Source organism: Vigna umbellata, chromosome 1 (assembly GCF_029865625.1).
Source record: "Vigna umbellata cultivar VRB3 chromosome 1, Vumbellata_1.0, whole genome shotgun sequence".
Lineage (NCBI taxonomy): Eukaryota > Viridiplantae > Streptophyta > Magnoliopsida > Fabales > Fabaceae > Vigna > Vigna umbellata.
In genome coordinates, this window is record NC_142165.1 from 42,661,708 (window position 1) to 42,676,762 (window position 15,055).

The following is a 15,055-nucleotide window of genomic DNA, read 5'->3' on the forward strand; positions in this document are numbered from 1 at the left end:
TGGGTGCTTGAGGTTTCCTCTTAATTTTGTGCCTTAAGCCTCATGCTTTAGTGCTCTAGCCCCTCGGATAACTTCTTTGAAAAAGAATATTTATCGTTAATCTCAAGTTTAGTGTTTGAGGATTCCCTTTGCAATATCCTAAAAAAATAAATATTTATTTTTTTATTTTACTGTGTAAAATTGTTTTTACCAAATAATATATTATTCATAAATATCATTTTATATTACTATCATTATTAAGAGTAATTTGTTAATCTTTATTTTCTATAGTGTTGCCAAAATGGGAAATCTGGCTGAGCGCACCACAATTTGGTTACTTAGTGAGTCAATCCAACCTGACTCATTATTAGCAAGGCAAAAAAAATTGAACTCGGCCCGACCCACCACTGGTTAGTGGGTTAAACATGTTGGCTCAATGACTAACTTTTTTTTTTGCAAATATTTTTTTTAATTCAAATATAATTTTTTTTCTCTAAAATGATGTTAAACTCCAAAAGCAATTCAAAATAGAAAAAATAAGTAGTAAACAATCCAAATGTAATCCAAAAGCAAACACAAAAAGTGAACAAATAAATTTTTAAAATTGATCATTTTTGTGTCACTTATACATTTATAATATTAGAGTGTTGAAGAGATAAATCTATAATATTTTTCTCTTTTAGAAACATATTTTTCTTTATCCTTATCTACAACAAAATAAAAAAAAAGTATTAACTAATAATATTAAAACATAAATTAATAAATAATTAAATTAAATTAGGTGGATTAGTGAACCAACCGGACTTACCATGGGTTTAACCTAGGTGAATCTGGTTGAAAGTTGACCTGTATTAAAAAAATGACATTTTTTCAAATCCAATCCGATTCGAACCAATGATGGATCAAATTGGCTTGTAATTAACTCATTTTGAAACATTAAATCTATGACATCTATCAAATCTTATACAAATTTTTAAATTTTACTTTTAAATCTACTCTCAATTGCTTATAAATCACTTAAAAAAAACAACACATAATTTATACTCAAATTTTTTTCAAATTTATTAATTTTCTTTTCCTGAAATCATCTCTCTTAGATTAAAAACACCGTGAGTGTCATATGGAAATAAACCGTAGATTTAAAATAAAATTCAAAAGGCTCCAAAAATGAAGTTTTTGAAAGTTTGGTTGATTGGTTACTTAATTTAATAATGTTGTTAAGAAATATTTATTGATATTTTTGATCGTTATTCATTTACTAGCCCTCCTTGGTTAGAGTTATTCATGCAGCGCTGTAGCAGGAAGCTTTGAAGTTTGAATGGTGAAGTGTTACTGCACACATCATATCATATGGCGTTGTCCGATGAAGTGACCTCGTAGCACAGTAGTACCTATCTAGCCTCTGTACTTCATCAACTCTTTCTCTGTCTCTCCTTTCTCTTTCTAATAATATACTTTTCTCACCCTCTACACCACTACACCATAGTTTCTACACCTGATCACGTGCTGCTGTGCTGTGCTGTGTTTTATCTAACCTTTTTCTTTTTCTTTCCATCAACAAATTCGACACCATAATTCCGTCTCGTTATCTGTAATTGGCGTAGGAAGAGCCTATTTATTTTATGCCATTTCTTTCTCCTACAAAAAACACCACAATTTAATTAGCTAACAGTGGTAACATGTGATAATGAGAGAATCACGCAAGGGCATGTAAACATAAACATAAATTGTTTTTGTTTTGTTTTGGGTGTTGGCAGAAGCGCTGACATTAACGAGTTCCGAAAAGAGTCTTAAATTGGGGGTATGCTTGGTAGGTTAGATCTATACACGAAATAGAGAAATTGAAGGGTAGAATAGGTGTTGCATGGATGGACAGGTGAGGAGGAAATGTGAAAAAGGTTTGATTGGACAAATTGAAATGAAATGGTAATGGGACAGAGATAAATGCAAGAGACACCCATATCTCTTCCACATTTGGTACCCAGCTTTTTTTTTCCCTTTGACAAGACCTGTTTCTGTAGCCACTCATTCACATGATGTGATCTTCATACACTCACTCCAACCTACCTTCTCTTTACTAATTTACTAAAATACCATACATATCTAATACACTAGTAGTAACATATTTTACTTGTTAAAAAACACACCACTTCATCATGTACACTAGAATACTACTACTAAGTTTGTGTATGTATGTGTACATATAAACGAAAGAATAAAGTAAATCTTTACCCTAGGCTTAGAGAACAATAATGATAGAAAAAAAATGGTTAAACTTAAAATACATTGTGATTAAAATTAATTTTCTAAATACATACTTTATAAATTTTATAACTTCCATTTGTTTAAAAAATGTTTTTATTTGAATAAGTTTCGTGTTTGAATGTATAACTTTTTATGATCTGTAAAACATGTTTTTCTATCATTTTATTATTCAATTATTGAAATATATTTCATCCTCTGAAACTATTGTTTTACCTTGGTAGAACAGAATCTAAACTAATGAATTTATTTATTTTAAATATAATTTTTTTTAAAACTTTCAACTTACAAATCATATATTTCTATTACTACATTATGAATACAATTAAAAATATATAAAATGCACCATCTTTCTTATAAAATGTACATTTAGGTGTTAGAGTGTGCATACTAATAATCTAACAAATTGAATTTATGTAATTCGAACAATTTCAAATAAACATTATATTTGTTCAATAATAAAGTTATATTTCAAAATGTAATATTTCTTCTCTTAATTGTATTTTATCTAAAATATAAAATAAATTAAAATTTGAACTATTTATGTATTATTCAAATCCTTACCACTCTAGTAGATGTTTTATTAATTTAATGAATAACTATTTACATCTTTTTTAAAATAAACTATATAATTTGTATGCTAAACCAAAAGTTACAAAATTAAGAGGAAAAAAAATATAAAATGTTATATATTTAGTAATTTTCAGTTAAAGTTATTACTTAAATAAATAATTTATATTCAGTATCTTATACAAATATTAACTACATATATTTACATCCTAATTCTAGTTTAAAATTATTACAATAAAGTCACCCAAAGATACCTATGTTTTATTCCATTAAGATCTAATGCAAAGAAGTCACCCATACTCTGTTCATTTGAAAATATACTCTATCTAGAATTTTCCATACTCCTCAAACCTTTCCATTCTATTTCTCTATTTCCCAAATTATTCCATAATCGCTCAGATTCAAGTAGTCACTTTTCTTTCTATGATCCAGGAAATGACTGACATTGCTGCTGTTATATGGAAGGAGAATATGAATAACTTTCCAGTAAAATAGGTAAAATAAATAATAGATGTAGCTCTCTCTTCTTCTTTTTTCAATTATAACTGCTATTTTTTTTTTCATTAGTCAATCTATAATTTACATCTAATTTCATAATATATAAAAAATTGAATATTAACCGTCAAGAACTTTCAGAACCCTCCTCTCTTACGGCTTATAAAAAGGCCTTCATTTCACTTAGATTCTGCAAGCTGCTTGCTTTCGTTATAGTGTTGCTCTTTGTGTTCAGTGTTTGAGATCTGGGCTATGACATGATTCTTTAGTAAGATGTTTTCCTCTCCTTTCCTTTTCAATTCCAGCATAAGTTAATACTGGTTTCTTATAATGTGTTTATGTTCAATACAAGGTTTTCACAGTGTCTATGGTGAGAGTCACGCAGATCTGTGTGTTTGCTTAACTAAGCTAAGCTAAGCTGCAGATGGAGACGAATAACTGAGGCCTTAACAAATGTAGGTAAGAGAGCTTTCTTCAGTCCACTCATAGGTGGCAATAAGATTCAATTAGCTGCCGACTCATTCATCCAAATGCTGAGTAATACTCTGGGAGATGCTCATCAAATGAGTGAATGATGCGGGAGACAAATTGATTCTTAAGTTTCCTGTACTTGGACTGAAGGGAGCTCCCTTTTCCTTTCTATGTAAGATCCAGCTCCTATTTTTTCTTTCTGTCATATCTTCAACATCTCTAAGATTTAGGTGATGAGCATGTTGTCATAATTTTATAAGCAAATGCTTCCCGCTTCTTCTTAACTGACCAGTTTTTCCATACATTAAAAGTTTGACATGCAAGGGTTTTGACAGTATTTGCTTTTAAAGTGGTCTGTGCTTATGGATGCCAAGAAGTTTGTGGATAACAGCTTTCCAATTAGGGATAGATTTAAGGTTGCCGGATTGAGGCTCTTTTCTGGTGAAATGCATGGCGATAAGGGTTTTTGATAGAAGGTTAAACTGCTTCTGTCCAACAAAAGCTATTCAAGTTCCAAGTAGTAACTGGAGTCTACGCATGAGAGACATGTTAGCTCGAGCCCATACTCAACCCAAGTACAACGTCCACCTCATCTCGGGTCGCGCTCTTTCTCAGCAACAAGTTCCTAGACATGGTGTCTGCCACCAGCCTGTTTAATTACTAACGTGTCCTTGTACATTTCTTCCTCATTTTTTTATGTTTTGATTTAGTGAGTAACTTTATATTTATCGGAGGAAAGTTATTAACAATTTTGTTAATGACATGAGTCTTACTCTTTGTGATTGTTAGATCTACAATATCTGTTTCATATATAAATATTTTGAAGTTTTGGTTAAATTTTTATTGTAACATGGATAAAACTATCATAAGGTGGTTAAGGGCAAAGCACTCAACTAGAAATGCATAATAATTTTATTAGATCTAAAATTGATAAATAAATTTTTAGCTTGTCTTTATTTTTTACAGTTATTTATGTGATAAATAAATTTTGTAATTAAAGATGGAGGGTATTTTTCTTCTTTAAGGAAAAACAAGGGACATTTAACTGGATCAAGGATCTTTTGTTGTTCATACCTGAAACAACTTTTTACTGCATTTGTCATTAAAGTTTGATGTTAGGTCTAATGTTAACAGCGGAATGTTATTTTTTGGTATTGTCATAATATCTTTTGTTAATTTAGATTTAAGTCTGTCTTTTAACTATTAGTATTCAAATCAAGACGATAATGCAATCTGCTACTCAGGCAAGATTGTTAAGATAGTCAATAATGAAACAAGTAGTCTTGTGAGTGTTTTTATTCAATGTTCATACATAACGATGTAACATACATAATCTGTTTAGCAATTTTTAATAAATGTCCGTACATGACTATGTAAAATAATCTTTGTAAAGAGAAAATTATTCTTTGTAGAGAGTTTCGAAATTGTAGTTTGTCTGGAAAAAATTAATTCATAAATCTTCTTCAAACAGTGATTATTAGTTGGTTTTATGAATTCGACGTAATCTTCGCAAACAGTTCTTCATAAATAAGTTGAGATCATATATTTTTCTTTAAATATATTTGTCTCTGGTAATATAACAGTTAATTTGAATAGGTTTACGAACACATAAGGCCATTAGTGAATGATTTGAGTTATGGTAATGATTCTAAAGTAAAGGGTATACTTAAAACTTTTCTGGTGCAGTGAGTAGGTTAAATGAGTAACTGGAGAATGGTAATCCCTAGCATGAAACGACGCAATTGCAGCTAGTATTGGAATTGGTTTTTTACAATCCTGGGGTAGTTTCTTGCCGAATTGTATAGAATCTAACAGCCCTATTTACGTGTCTTGTTTATATTGATGATTGCCCCATCTTTAGCCAACACGATGGCTAAAGTTGTTTGTCATTAAGAGCAATTGACTCATAAAATATATGAATTTTCCATGTGCCAATCACCTAAAAAGGGCTAGTGAATAACTAATTAATTAATGTGTAAGTATAAGCTTTGTATATGGTACTTGAGACTTGACAATGGATATTGCCTTGTGTTAAAATCCAAATATGTTTGATTTGGCCTAAAGCTTAATGTCCCTTTATTCTCTGGGACCTAGATGTTTCCAACCCCTTTGGAAATGTTAAAGACCTAGTGAAGGGCATAGTTTGCAATAATCATTAAAGCCTTCCCCAGTACGAATTTAAGTCAGATATTGAAATAAAGAATTTTCATCTGACCTTGCTTGCGAATCTGGTTGTCTCTCCTAAAATAGTAGCTAGTCAAAGCAAGGGTTCTAATTGCTCTTCCCATCCTTAAAATATAAGACCTATGAAGGGAATACGCACAAAAAATGGCCACACAAAGATGTATTGTATTTCCACAAGCTAGAAGCTTATCTAGTTGATGTGACAATAATAACATTATCACTGTTTTCTTTTCTTTGCTAGTGCGAAACAGATTTATGTAAAATACACCTTATGGCATCTAATAACTTAGGATTTAGTTACAGGAAAAGGTGTTAGAAATTTCAAGATTAATTTAATATATATTTTTAATCGGAATTTATTTTTTTATCTTTTATTATATCATTATGGATCATTTATCATGTTTTGTTTTATATTCGAAATTTATTTGATTTAGTATGAGAAATGAGTGATGGAGGTCCACTTTCTAACACATGGCCTCTTCTTGCATATCAATTAATAAGATGCTTTCATGAACACAAAGCATCCATGTGCAACCATTAATACTTAATTTGAAGCAAAAAAGTAAGTGGCACTGAGTGCATCATCACGGATTTTCAATTGCTAGAAATGTCAGGTAGCTAAGGTTCTTTTGTTCGAGTCTTCCTCCGCAATGACAAAAATAAGAAAATAACAAACATTCGTGGACTGTGTTTGATCTCGATTATTATAATACAGACAATACTACTTCAAAGCAATTAAATATGTTAAGCACGATCTATTAGACTTCTGACTATTCCAACTAATTAAATATCCTTTAGCTCCTGAATTCAAAATTGGATGTCCATCCAAATTAATAATAGTAATGTAATCTCAAAACACAATTAAAACCGGTTTTGTAACGTGGACTGTTATAATTAATTATATAGTTAATTTAAAGTATGACATATCTGAATATAGGATATGATGAGATGTTTGTATTTCGGCAACCCAGTTGGATATTGTAATATGTTTATAGATTTTATGGATTCTTTAAGTTTTTCATTTAAATTTGTTTTTCTAGGCTACTGTAAGAGGTGAGATTTTGTTCCACTCTAAGCTTTAGAAATTAGGAACTTAAAAGATGTGGTAACGTATTTTGTAACAATGTTTGAGCAGTGATTGGTGTAATGGTAAGGTGTTTTCATTTGACAATGTAGTATTATGGTTTTTAATTGACAAACTTTGAAATGCTTTTGGGAGCTATATGAGTTCTTAAATTATTTTAATTATAATTAATTTTCCTATCATTATATTTCTAATTGTTTCGTACATATGCAATGGTAATACGTTTTTATTTCACAATGCAATATTACGATTTTGGGTTGACAAACTTTGAAATGTTTCCGGGAGCTATTTGAATTTTAAAATTGTTTTACTGGTACTTAATTACCATGCTACTATATTTCTAATTGTTTCATACGTTGTTATGTTTTAGTTTCTGAGTTTCTAGTTTAACTTTATTTTGTTTGGGTACCTCTTACTAGCAACAAATGTAGAGATTGTGTTCCATACAAGATAAGATATTTGTATTTCAGCAACGATGATTACAAGTTGGAAATTGTAATATTACACATTTTAGTATATTTATATCAAATGTTCTTAAATTCTTTAAGATTTCCATTTAAATTAGTATTTATTTTTATTTTGGTTTATTTTTCTAAAATATTTTTTTATTCTTAAATTTTTTTTCACCTAACATAAGATTTCCATTTAAATTAGTACGAGTTTTGGTTTATTTGTCCAAAATGTTTATTGATTCGCAAAATTTTGCACTTAACATTTTTTTCCTGGCACCTCTAAGCATCAAGGAGATAAAATTTATGTTTAGATAAAATTGATACCATGTATTTCAATAAATGTATCAATTTTATTTATGATTCATGGTTAAGTCCTAATTCATTATTGAAAAATACATTTTTTTAAGGGGTTTCTTGAAGTGAGGGAAAAAAAAGTCATAACCCAAAAACCCTCTCTAAGTGGATTAAGATTAGGGTTAAGGTGAGTTTGGTCCTACTACAAGACTTTAATTAAATCTTAGAAACAACATAATTTATTATACATATAAAATTATATATTTTTATAAATAATATATTATGTTGTAATTTTGTTACATTTAAACCAATATTTTTATATCATACTTATTATTATGTTATTAAATAAAATATATAATACATAATTTAATATAATTATTGACTATAATCTATTTATTAATTTTATTAATTTCTTAAAATTATAACATTTAATTTAATAAAGCAATATATGCACACACTAAAGTTTGTGTGTGGGTTTACAATTGAGCTTTTGACAAGTTTTATGCTTTTAGCTTTTTAAGTCCAACTTTATGATTAGATGTAATTTTGACCTACTTATACTTGTGTTATCTTTTGATTTTGTTATAAACTTCAGAACGTAGATCTTACTAAATACATAACTAATATAACATTCTTCCATAGGAGCATTATATTCGTACATCTATATATAGTAATTCCTTAAAAGATTTTCCACATTTCAACCTAAATCAATTACAACAATTAACAGACTTGTTCGACAAACTCACTTATTCGCTTAAAGAGCTACCTCTGTGAAAGTACTTGCTCAATAAGTCAAACACTTGAGAAAAAATATAGATAAATGTGTCCAACGAGAGCAGAGTCGTTTGGTGACCAATGACTCCCCTCGCCTAGTGGCTCAAGCCGTGGAAACTTACTTAATCAAGTTTGCTCAGTGAAATGTCTTGATGCTGTGATTTTATTTCTAAAGCTCGCTCAACGTGAGTTTGACTTGTCCAACGAGTTTGCATAAACTAAAACACATAAATCTACATAATATAGGGTATTGTTGGATTTGAAGAGCGTTTTGATCCTTTATCCAAATCAAAAGCACTACCAATACAATAAAAATGATTCATTAGATGCCAACGATACCACTTCTCATCATTAGATGCCAACGATACCACTCCTCATATTCACTCTACAATACAACTCAGGTGTACCCATTCAACAATTCAATCACAAATTACAATTCAGCCATATTACACACATTAACCCAAATAAAAAATTTCAAACTAAGATTACCATACACTCAATTTAGACAATATTAATTAAACTATACAAAATTAATATTAGTTTTCCTTGGGTTATAACAACTTCTTATTTCAGAGTTGAATTTTAGAGATCGATTTCTCATAAGATGACTTAACTATAAAATTAAAACTCTAATAATAAATCTAAATATATTATTATGATAGTAAATAAAGAGATATTCACTTTGAATACATTTGAGTCAAATAGATTGAAGAATAACCCATATGCAACTCAAAAAAGCAAAACAACTTAAAAAAAATGAACTTACTCTCTTCTTCACCTTGATCAAATAAATGTATACAGTTCTTTCTTATGATGAATCCTGTGATTTTTTATTTTCAAAAGGATGAAAAATGAAAGTTAGAATTTTAGAGAGAAGTCACAATAGATTTTTTTAAAGTAATTATAAAGATATTCTAAAATAAAACTTAATTAATAGAGAATAACTGTAATCTTTTATTATTAAAATATTACAGTTTCATCTTTTAAAAATCATCAATTCTATGATATGATATCATTTTCTATGTAATTACATATTTAGTCGGAATTTTTTATGAATATTAATTTTATTAATATTATAGAAATTAAGTTTATAAAATAAACTAATAAACATATATATTTTAATTTTTAAAAATATTAAAGTGATAAAAAATATATAATAAAAAAGTTTAAATATTTAATACAATTACTTTTTTAAGGAATATGCTGGTTAATTCGTATTCTTTCATCAAGTTGAGAGGTGTGGGGACTGTTAATGAATTAAAATTCTCAACCATATTTCATGTTTGATGTGTTGTAATGTGACACAACAGACATAAAGAACATATAGGGAATTACCTCATATTGTATTGCTCCATGAAAATGTATACATAGCATATACAGAGTAGAGGAAAACTAAAAAAAAAAAGGAACTAACAAAACTATAACTTTCGCTTTACAATAACACTCCTCCTTAAGTCAAAGTTGGATAACATTTGCAACTCCAATTAACTCTCTCAGACTACCAATTCTTTCACATTTCAAAGCCTTTGTCAGTATATCAGCTAGTTGCACCTTCGGTCTACAGTGTTCTATCTCCAGCTTATTATTGCTGACTTGCTCACGTATGAGGTGAAACCTTGTTTGAGTGTGTTTACTTCTTCCATCAGATGTTGGATCTTAGAAGATCTATGACTGACTTATTGTCCACAAGCTTTATTCTGCATGATTGTCTGACCTTTAATTCCTACAGTAACGAGCCTATCCAGATACTTCAGATACTGCTAATCAAGCGCATATTGAAGTTTAAATCTGGCCTTGTATTACACAAGTATATATCTTAGACGTCCAAGAATCTTCATAAAGGGTAGGATCTACTCTTTCTTATTAGTTACCTTCTCCAACTTTAATCCAACTTCAGTGTACCTGCAGAATTACTCAGCTGCATGTTGAATTTTATCAACAAGTCCCGTGCATATTTGGACTGATGCATAACCGTTCCAAACTGTTTCATTTTAAACTCAAAGTAACTCAAATTTCCGAGGTCACTCATTTCAAACTCTCTCAGCATTTCAAACTTGCAACGAGTTATTGGTTCTTCATTACTTCCAGTGATCTAAAGATCATCAACACACAGACATATAATCACCTTTTTTGTCTTCATGTTGCTTTGCCAGCATAAACTCCATTCTCCTCAATGCTGAAGAACTCATTGCCTCCTCAAGGTTTGCAACTTCACCTTCACCGTAGGTTTTGAGCAGAATGTCCCATACTTCCTTGGCAGTGGAGGCCTTGGAGATTTTGTTAAAAATCTTATAATCTACACATTAATAAAGAAGAAATATGGCTTTGTTATCAAGCTTCTGCTGCATTTTGAAGTTCTTCTTGTCGTCATCAGTGGTTTTTCGTCCAGGATATTCAAGCCCATCCGTGACTACATCAGCTGCATCTTGGAAACCAAAGATGGCAAGCCTTTTGATTTTCCAATCGTTAAATAGATTCCCATCGAAAACTGATAACGCTCCTTGTACAATGCTACCGTTTCCAGCCATCCTTTACACCTTTGTACCTCTTTCTTGTTTTCGTGATCAACCTGGGTTCCTTCTACTATTCTTGACACCCCTACACACGTTCTTGATTTAATCAAGAATTGACGCTTCAAAAGAAGAACCACACACTCACTCAGGCACGTTCCACGCAATCAAGATAGAGGAGAAAAAGGAAGAATCTCACGCAGGCTTAGTCGCTTATGCAGAACACGTTTTCACAGATCTTGCTATACCATGTTGTAATATGACATCAGATATAAAATATGTGCTGAATATGTATTGCTACATGAAAACATATATATAGCAGATACATAGTAAAGAAAAACTAAAAAAAAAAAATAGTAACGAACAAGACTAACTTTGACTTTACAGTAATTGTGTGATATACATTTGTATGATAATTGTTTCCTACATTTTCTTTCGGGATTAGACTGTGAATGAATGAAAAGATTATATTTCAGAATCAAAATATCGTAAAATAAATTATCAAAGTTTAAAAAAATTAAATTTATTTTATTTATATTTCAGTTCATTATTTATTTTAATATTTTTAATTACTCATTTTATTGTAATAATAAAATATATTTATAAATATTTAATTATTATGTATTACAAATTAATTTACAAATATCTAATGAAAATTGTAAAAAGACTTGAAGGAGAGTAGGCATTACTAATTAATTTACTACTATTGATTACCCTTTCTTAATTATTTTTTGTTCTTTAATATTTTCAAGCAATAAGGATAAGGATGAGACATAACCAAGTGAATGTTTTCTTTATGTCTGATCTTAACATAGTAGTCACGGACTCACAGCAAAAATGGGAAGCTGCAGTGTGGATAGGGAGAGGCTTGAGATGTTCGAAGTTGGACCATGCAAAGATGCTTACGAAATGGGTCTCTTAATTGGCCAAAGATTCTCAAAACTCATAAGGAGTAGAGTGGCCACAGATCTCATTCTACAAAATCATCTCCGACCCTTTGCCCTTGGCCACACCCCTCATTCAGAATCACTTCTCAAAGCACTTTTTCATGCCAACAAAACCAAATTCCCATCCTATTGGGATGAACTCTTGGGGACTGCAGCAGGAAGCGGTGTGCCACTTCTTGATGTAATTGCAAAACCATATATTATACGCAAATAGTCAAATGCTGCAACATAACTTTGAGTTTTTGTAACAACATAAATATTTAATTAGCGTCTTGTTGTGTGTGTGGTTTAGCAGATTTTACTTATCAACTTCAGGAAAGAGATTCTGGCGTTTATTCCAAAAGAAGGGGCAAAAGGGCCAACTATGGATACCTCGGATGATTGCTCCGATGTTGTTGTTGTCGGTGAATCTATGGCTATTGCTGCGCACAATGAGGATGCAAATGTTGCTCTTGTCGGGCACACGTAAGCTTAGAGATTCATTAATGTCTTGTCTTGGCTTCAGAATTGGAATAATTAAAACGGCTTTATGAGTGTTTTTTCTGTGTGGAATTGCAAGTGCAGCTACTTAATCAAAGGAATCTTGCCGGATGGAGTATTCTTTGTTGGTTATACTTATGCTGGGGAGCTTCCAAGCTGTGCATTTGGCTTCAACAGCCATGGACTGGTAAAATTCCTAATTCACCAACTATCTATGCATGAGTTGAATGAACAGAAATCTTATTCATTGTTATTGATATTAGAGTAAAATCACTTTATCTAATAAATTATGTTCTTTATTTTTCTGCTAATAGTAAATTTCTCGATTTAAAATATGTAATTTGTTGTATTCCTTCGCTTACATATATCCAAACAATTGAACGAACGCTTAATTTTATTGAATTTCATTTCATTTTATCTCATCTATTTCTATCAATTCAAGCATGGTCTTATGCGAAGAAGCAATGTCTATGAAAAAAAGTGTTATGCAAGTGAAAACTGGGTTTACGATTCGCAGGCATTTACTCTGGATTCTGTACCCCCCGCTGAAGATGAAATTGTGGCTGGTGGAATTGGACGCAACTTCATTTCTCGAGACCTTCTTGAAGCTGCAAGCATGGATGATGCACTGAGTGTTAGAATTTGCATACTTTTCCTTCCCATATTATTGATTTCATAAGAAAACACTAAACATTTTTTTCACACACCTGAATTTTTTATATTAATTTAATACTATCCTTTCTTATTTTTTACTTTTTTTTTTCTAAATATAAAAATTTATATTTTTATGAGTATTTTACCTCTGTACTCCTACGTTGAATGTAAAATTGTCTTATAATATGTAGTATGATGTTTTTTTATTGTGTCATTATTTCATCAGAGGATCCAACGGTCAGAAGTTTCTGTGGGACATTCTTACAACCTGATAGAAACAAAGACCCGCAGGATTTTTAACGTTGAAACTGCGTCCAGGAATCGGATTTCAATTTATGAGGTGGGGGAACAACCTTTCTTCCATGCAAACATGTACCTCCACCTTCCTATTAACCAGGCAAGTGATACAAAATCCTGTTTTGCATTTGTTTGATTCGGACCTCTGCATGCTTGGAAGTGTCTCAATTCACTTCACCAATAAGAGAATTGAACTATCGAGGAAATTGCATGTGAAGATAACATAAAAAAATGCATGATTGAAACATGTGTATATCTCAAAATAAAACATCATTTGGATTTCATTCAAAGGTACACGATGAGAATTCAATGAGCAGGCAGAAAAGAGCATCTGTTTTGACAAAAAAGTCGAAAGGAGATTTCCTGTCACTTCTGGGAGATATGGATGACAAACACTATCCCATCTACATGACAGGTAAATTAAAGACATCTCACATCTGAATCCATTCATGTTCATGATCACTTTTTCTTTCAACCTATTCTCAGGTCCATTACTTCACACCCTTTGTACTGCCCTTATCGATCTCGACGAACAGACATTATCAATTATTGAAGGGAATCCAAAAAAGGGAGCTGTTTCACATGTTTTCTCTATCGCCCCTCAAAAGTCACCGTGATTCTAAAGCAGCCAAAAAGTTCTTGGAATTGCAAAACAACCTCTTACTGAATGTTATCACTCTAAACCATCAGTTTCCAGACAATCATTTTGGGATGTTTCGTGTCGAATACTAATTGATCAACATATTGTCACTGGTTGGTTAGGCGGTGACATTTTTTAATCAAACAATACCTAACAGCTAAAACTTATACAACTTTGGTAACGTCTTTGGGCAGTTGTGGAAAATATTGTGTTCTCAGATATTTATTGCATATTTTTAAAATGTTTTTTTAACAATTTTTTAATCACGTTTCAAATATTTTTAAGAAAATAAATTTAAATAGATTAATAAAATAGTGACACATTATTTATTTTTAAAAAATTATTAAGAAAATTATTAACATAACGTAGTTATAGTTATATTTTTAATGTGTTTCTTTCCTCTACCTTTATTTTTTGGTAAAAAAGAACATCTACCGAATACGCCTCAACCCACTGGACCTATAACATGTTGACATGAATTCTGCTTCTTCCTGCGCCTTCATGATTTCGTTCTGTACCCCCACACATTTTAAACTTCTAACTATACTTTATTTTCATTTTTAGTTTTTAAATATATAATCTAGAATAAAAACATTATTTATATTTCGGAAATTTTTTCACTTTCACGATTTAGAATATAATTTTTATATATCGGTGAAGGTAAAGGTGAGGGAAAAGAAAAAAAAACGAAAAAGAAAAGAGATGCATTTTCAAGAAAGAGACAAAATGCTAAAGAATAAGGTTAGAAATCTACATAAAAAAAATAGATAAAATATCAAATTCATTTAATTTGAGCGAAAAACGGACTTTCCACGAATATGGATGGAAAATTTGTGTCGTGGTTAAAAGAGAAACTTTATTAAGATTGGTCAGTTGAGTTTTTCAATATATACTAATAATTGACATGGTTAATAGATGCTTTATATCGGTATTATATTTATAAAAAAAAAACTAGTTGAAAC

At 30.5% G+C, this 15,055-nt stretch overlaps 1 protein-coding gene across 3 annotated transcripts; it reads left to right on the top strand.

Annotated features, from left to right (window-relative positions):
• Positions 1-11,869: 11,869 nt before the first annotated feature.
• Positions 11,870-14,310, top strand: LOC124834394 (uncharacterized). 3 transcript variants are annotated; one of them, XM_088110864.1, is made up of 7 exons: positions 11,870-12,203; positions 12,315-12,487; positions 12,587-12,689; positions 13,020-13,136; positions 13,383-13,553; positions 13,745-13,868; positions 13,990-14,310. In XM_088110864.1, exons 1-7 carry the CDS (start codon positions 11,913-11,915, stop codon positions 14,004-14,006), a joined length of 996 nt encoding a protein of 331 aa, XP_087966990.1. In that variant the 5' UTR covers positions 11,870-11,912; the 3' UTR covers positions 14,007-14,310. The 3 variants fall into 3 exon arrangements, with proteins under 3 accessions (XP_087966990.1, XP_047165023.1, XP_047165024.1); XM_047309067.2 differs by having other exon boundaries at positions 11,875-12,203; positions 13,940-14,310; XM_047309068.2 differs by having other exon boundaries at positions 11,877-12,203; positions 12,318-12,487; positions 13,940-14,310.
• Positions 14,311-15,055: the final 745 nt, after the last annotated feature.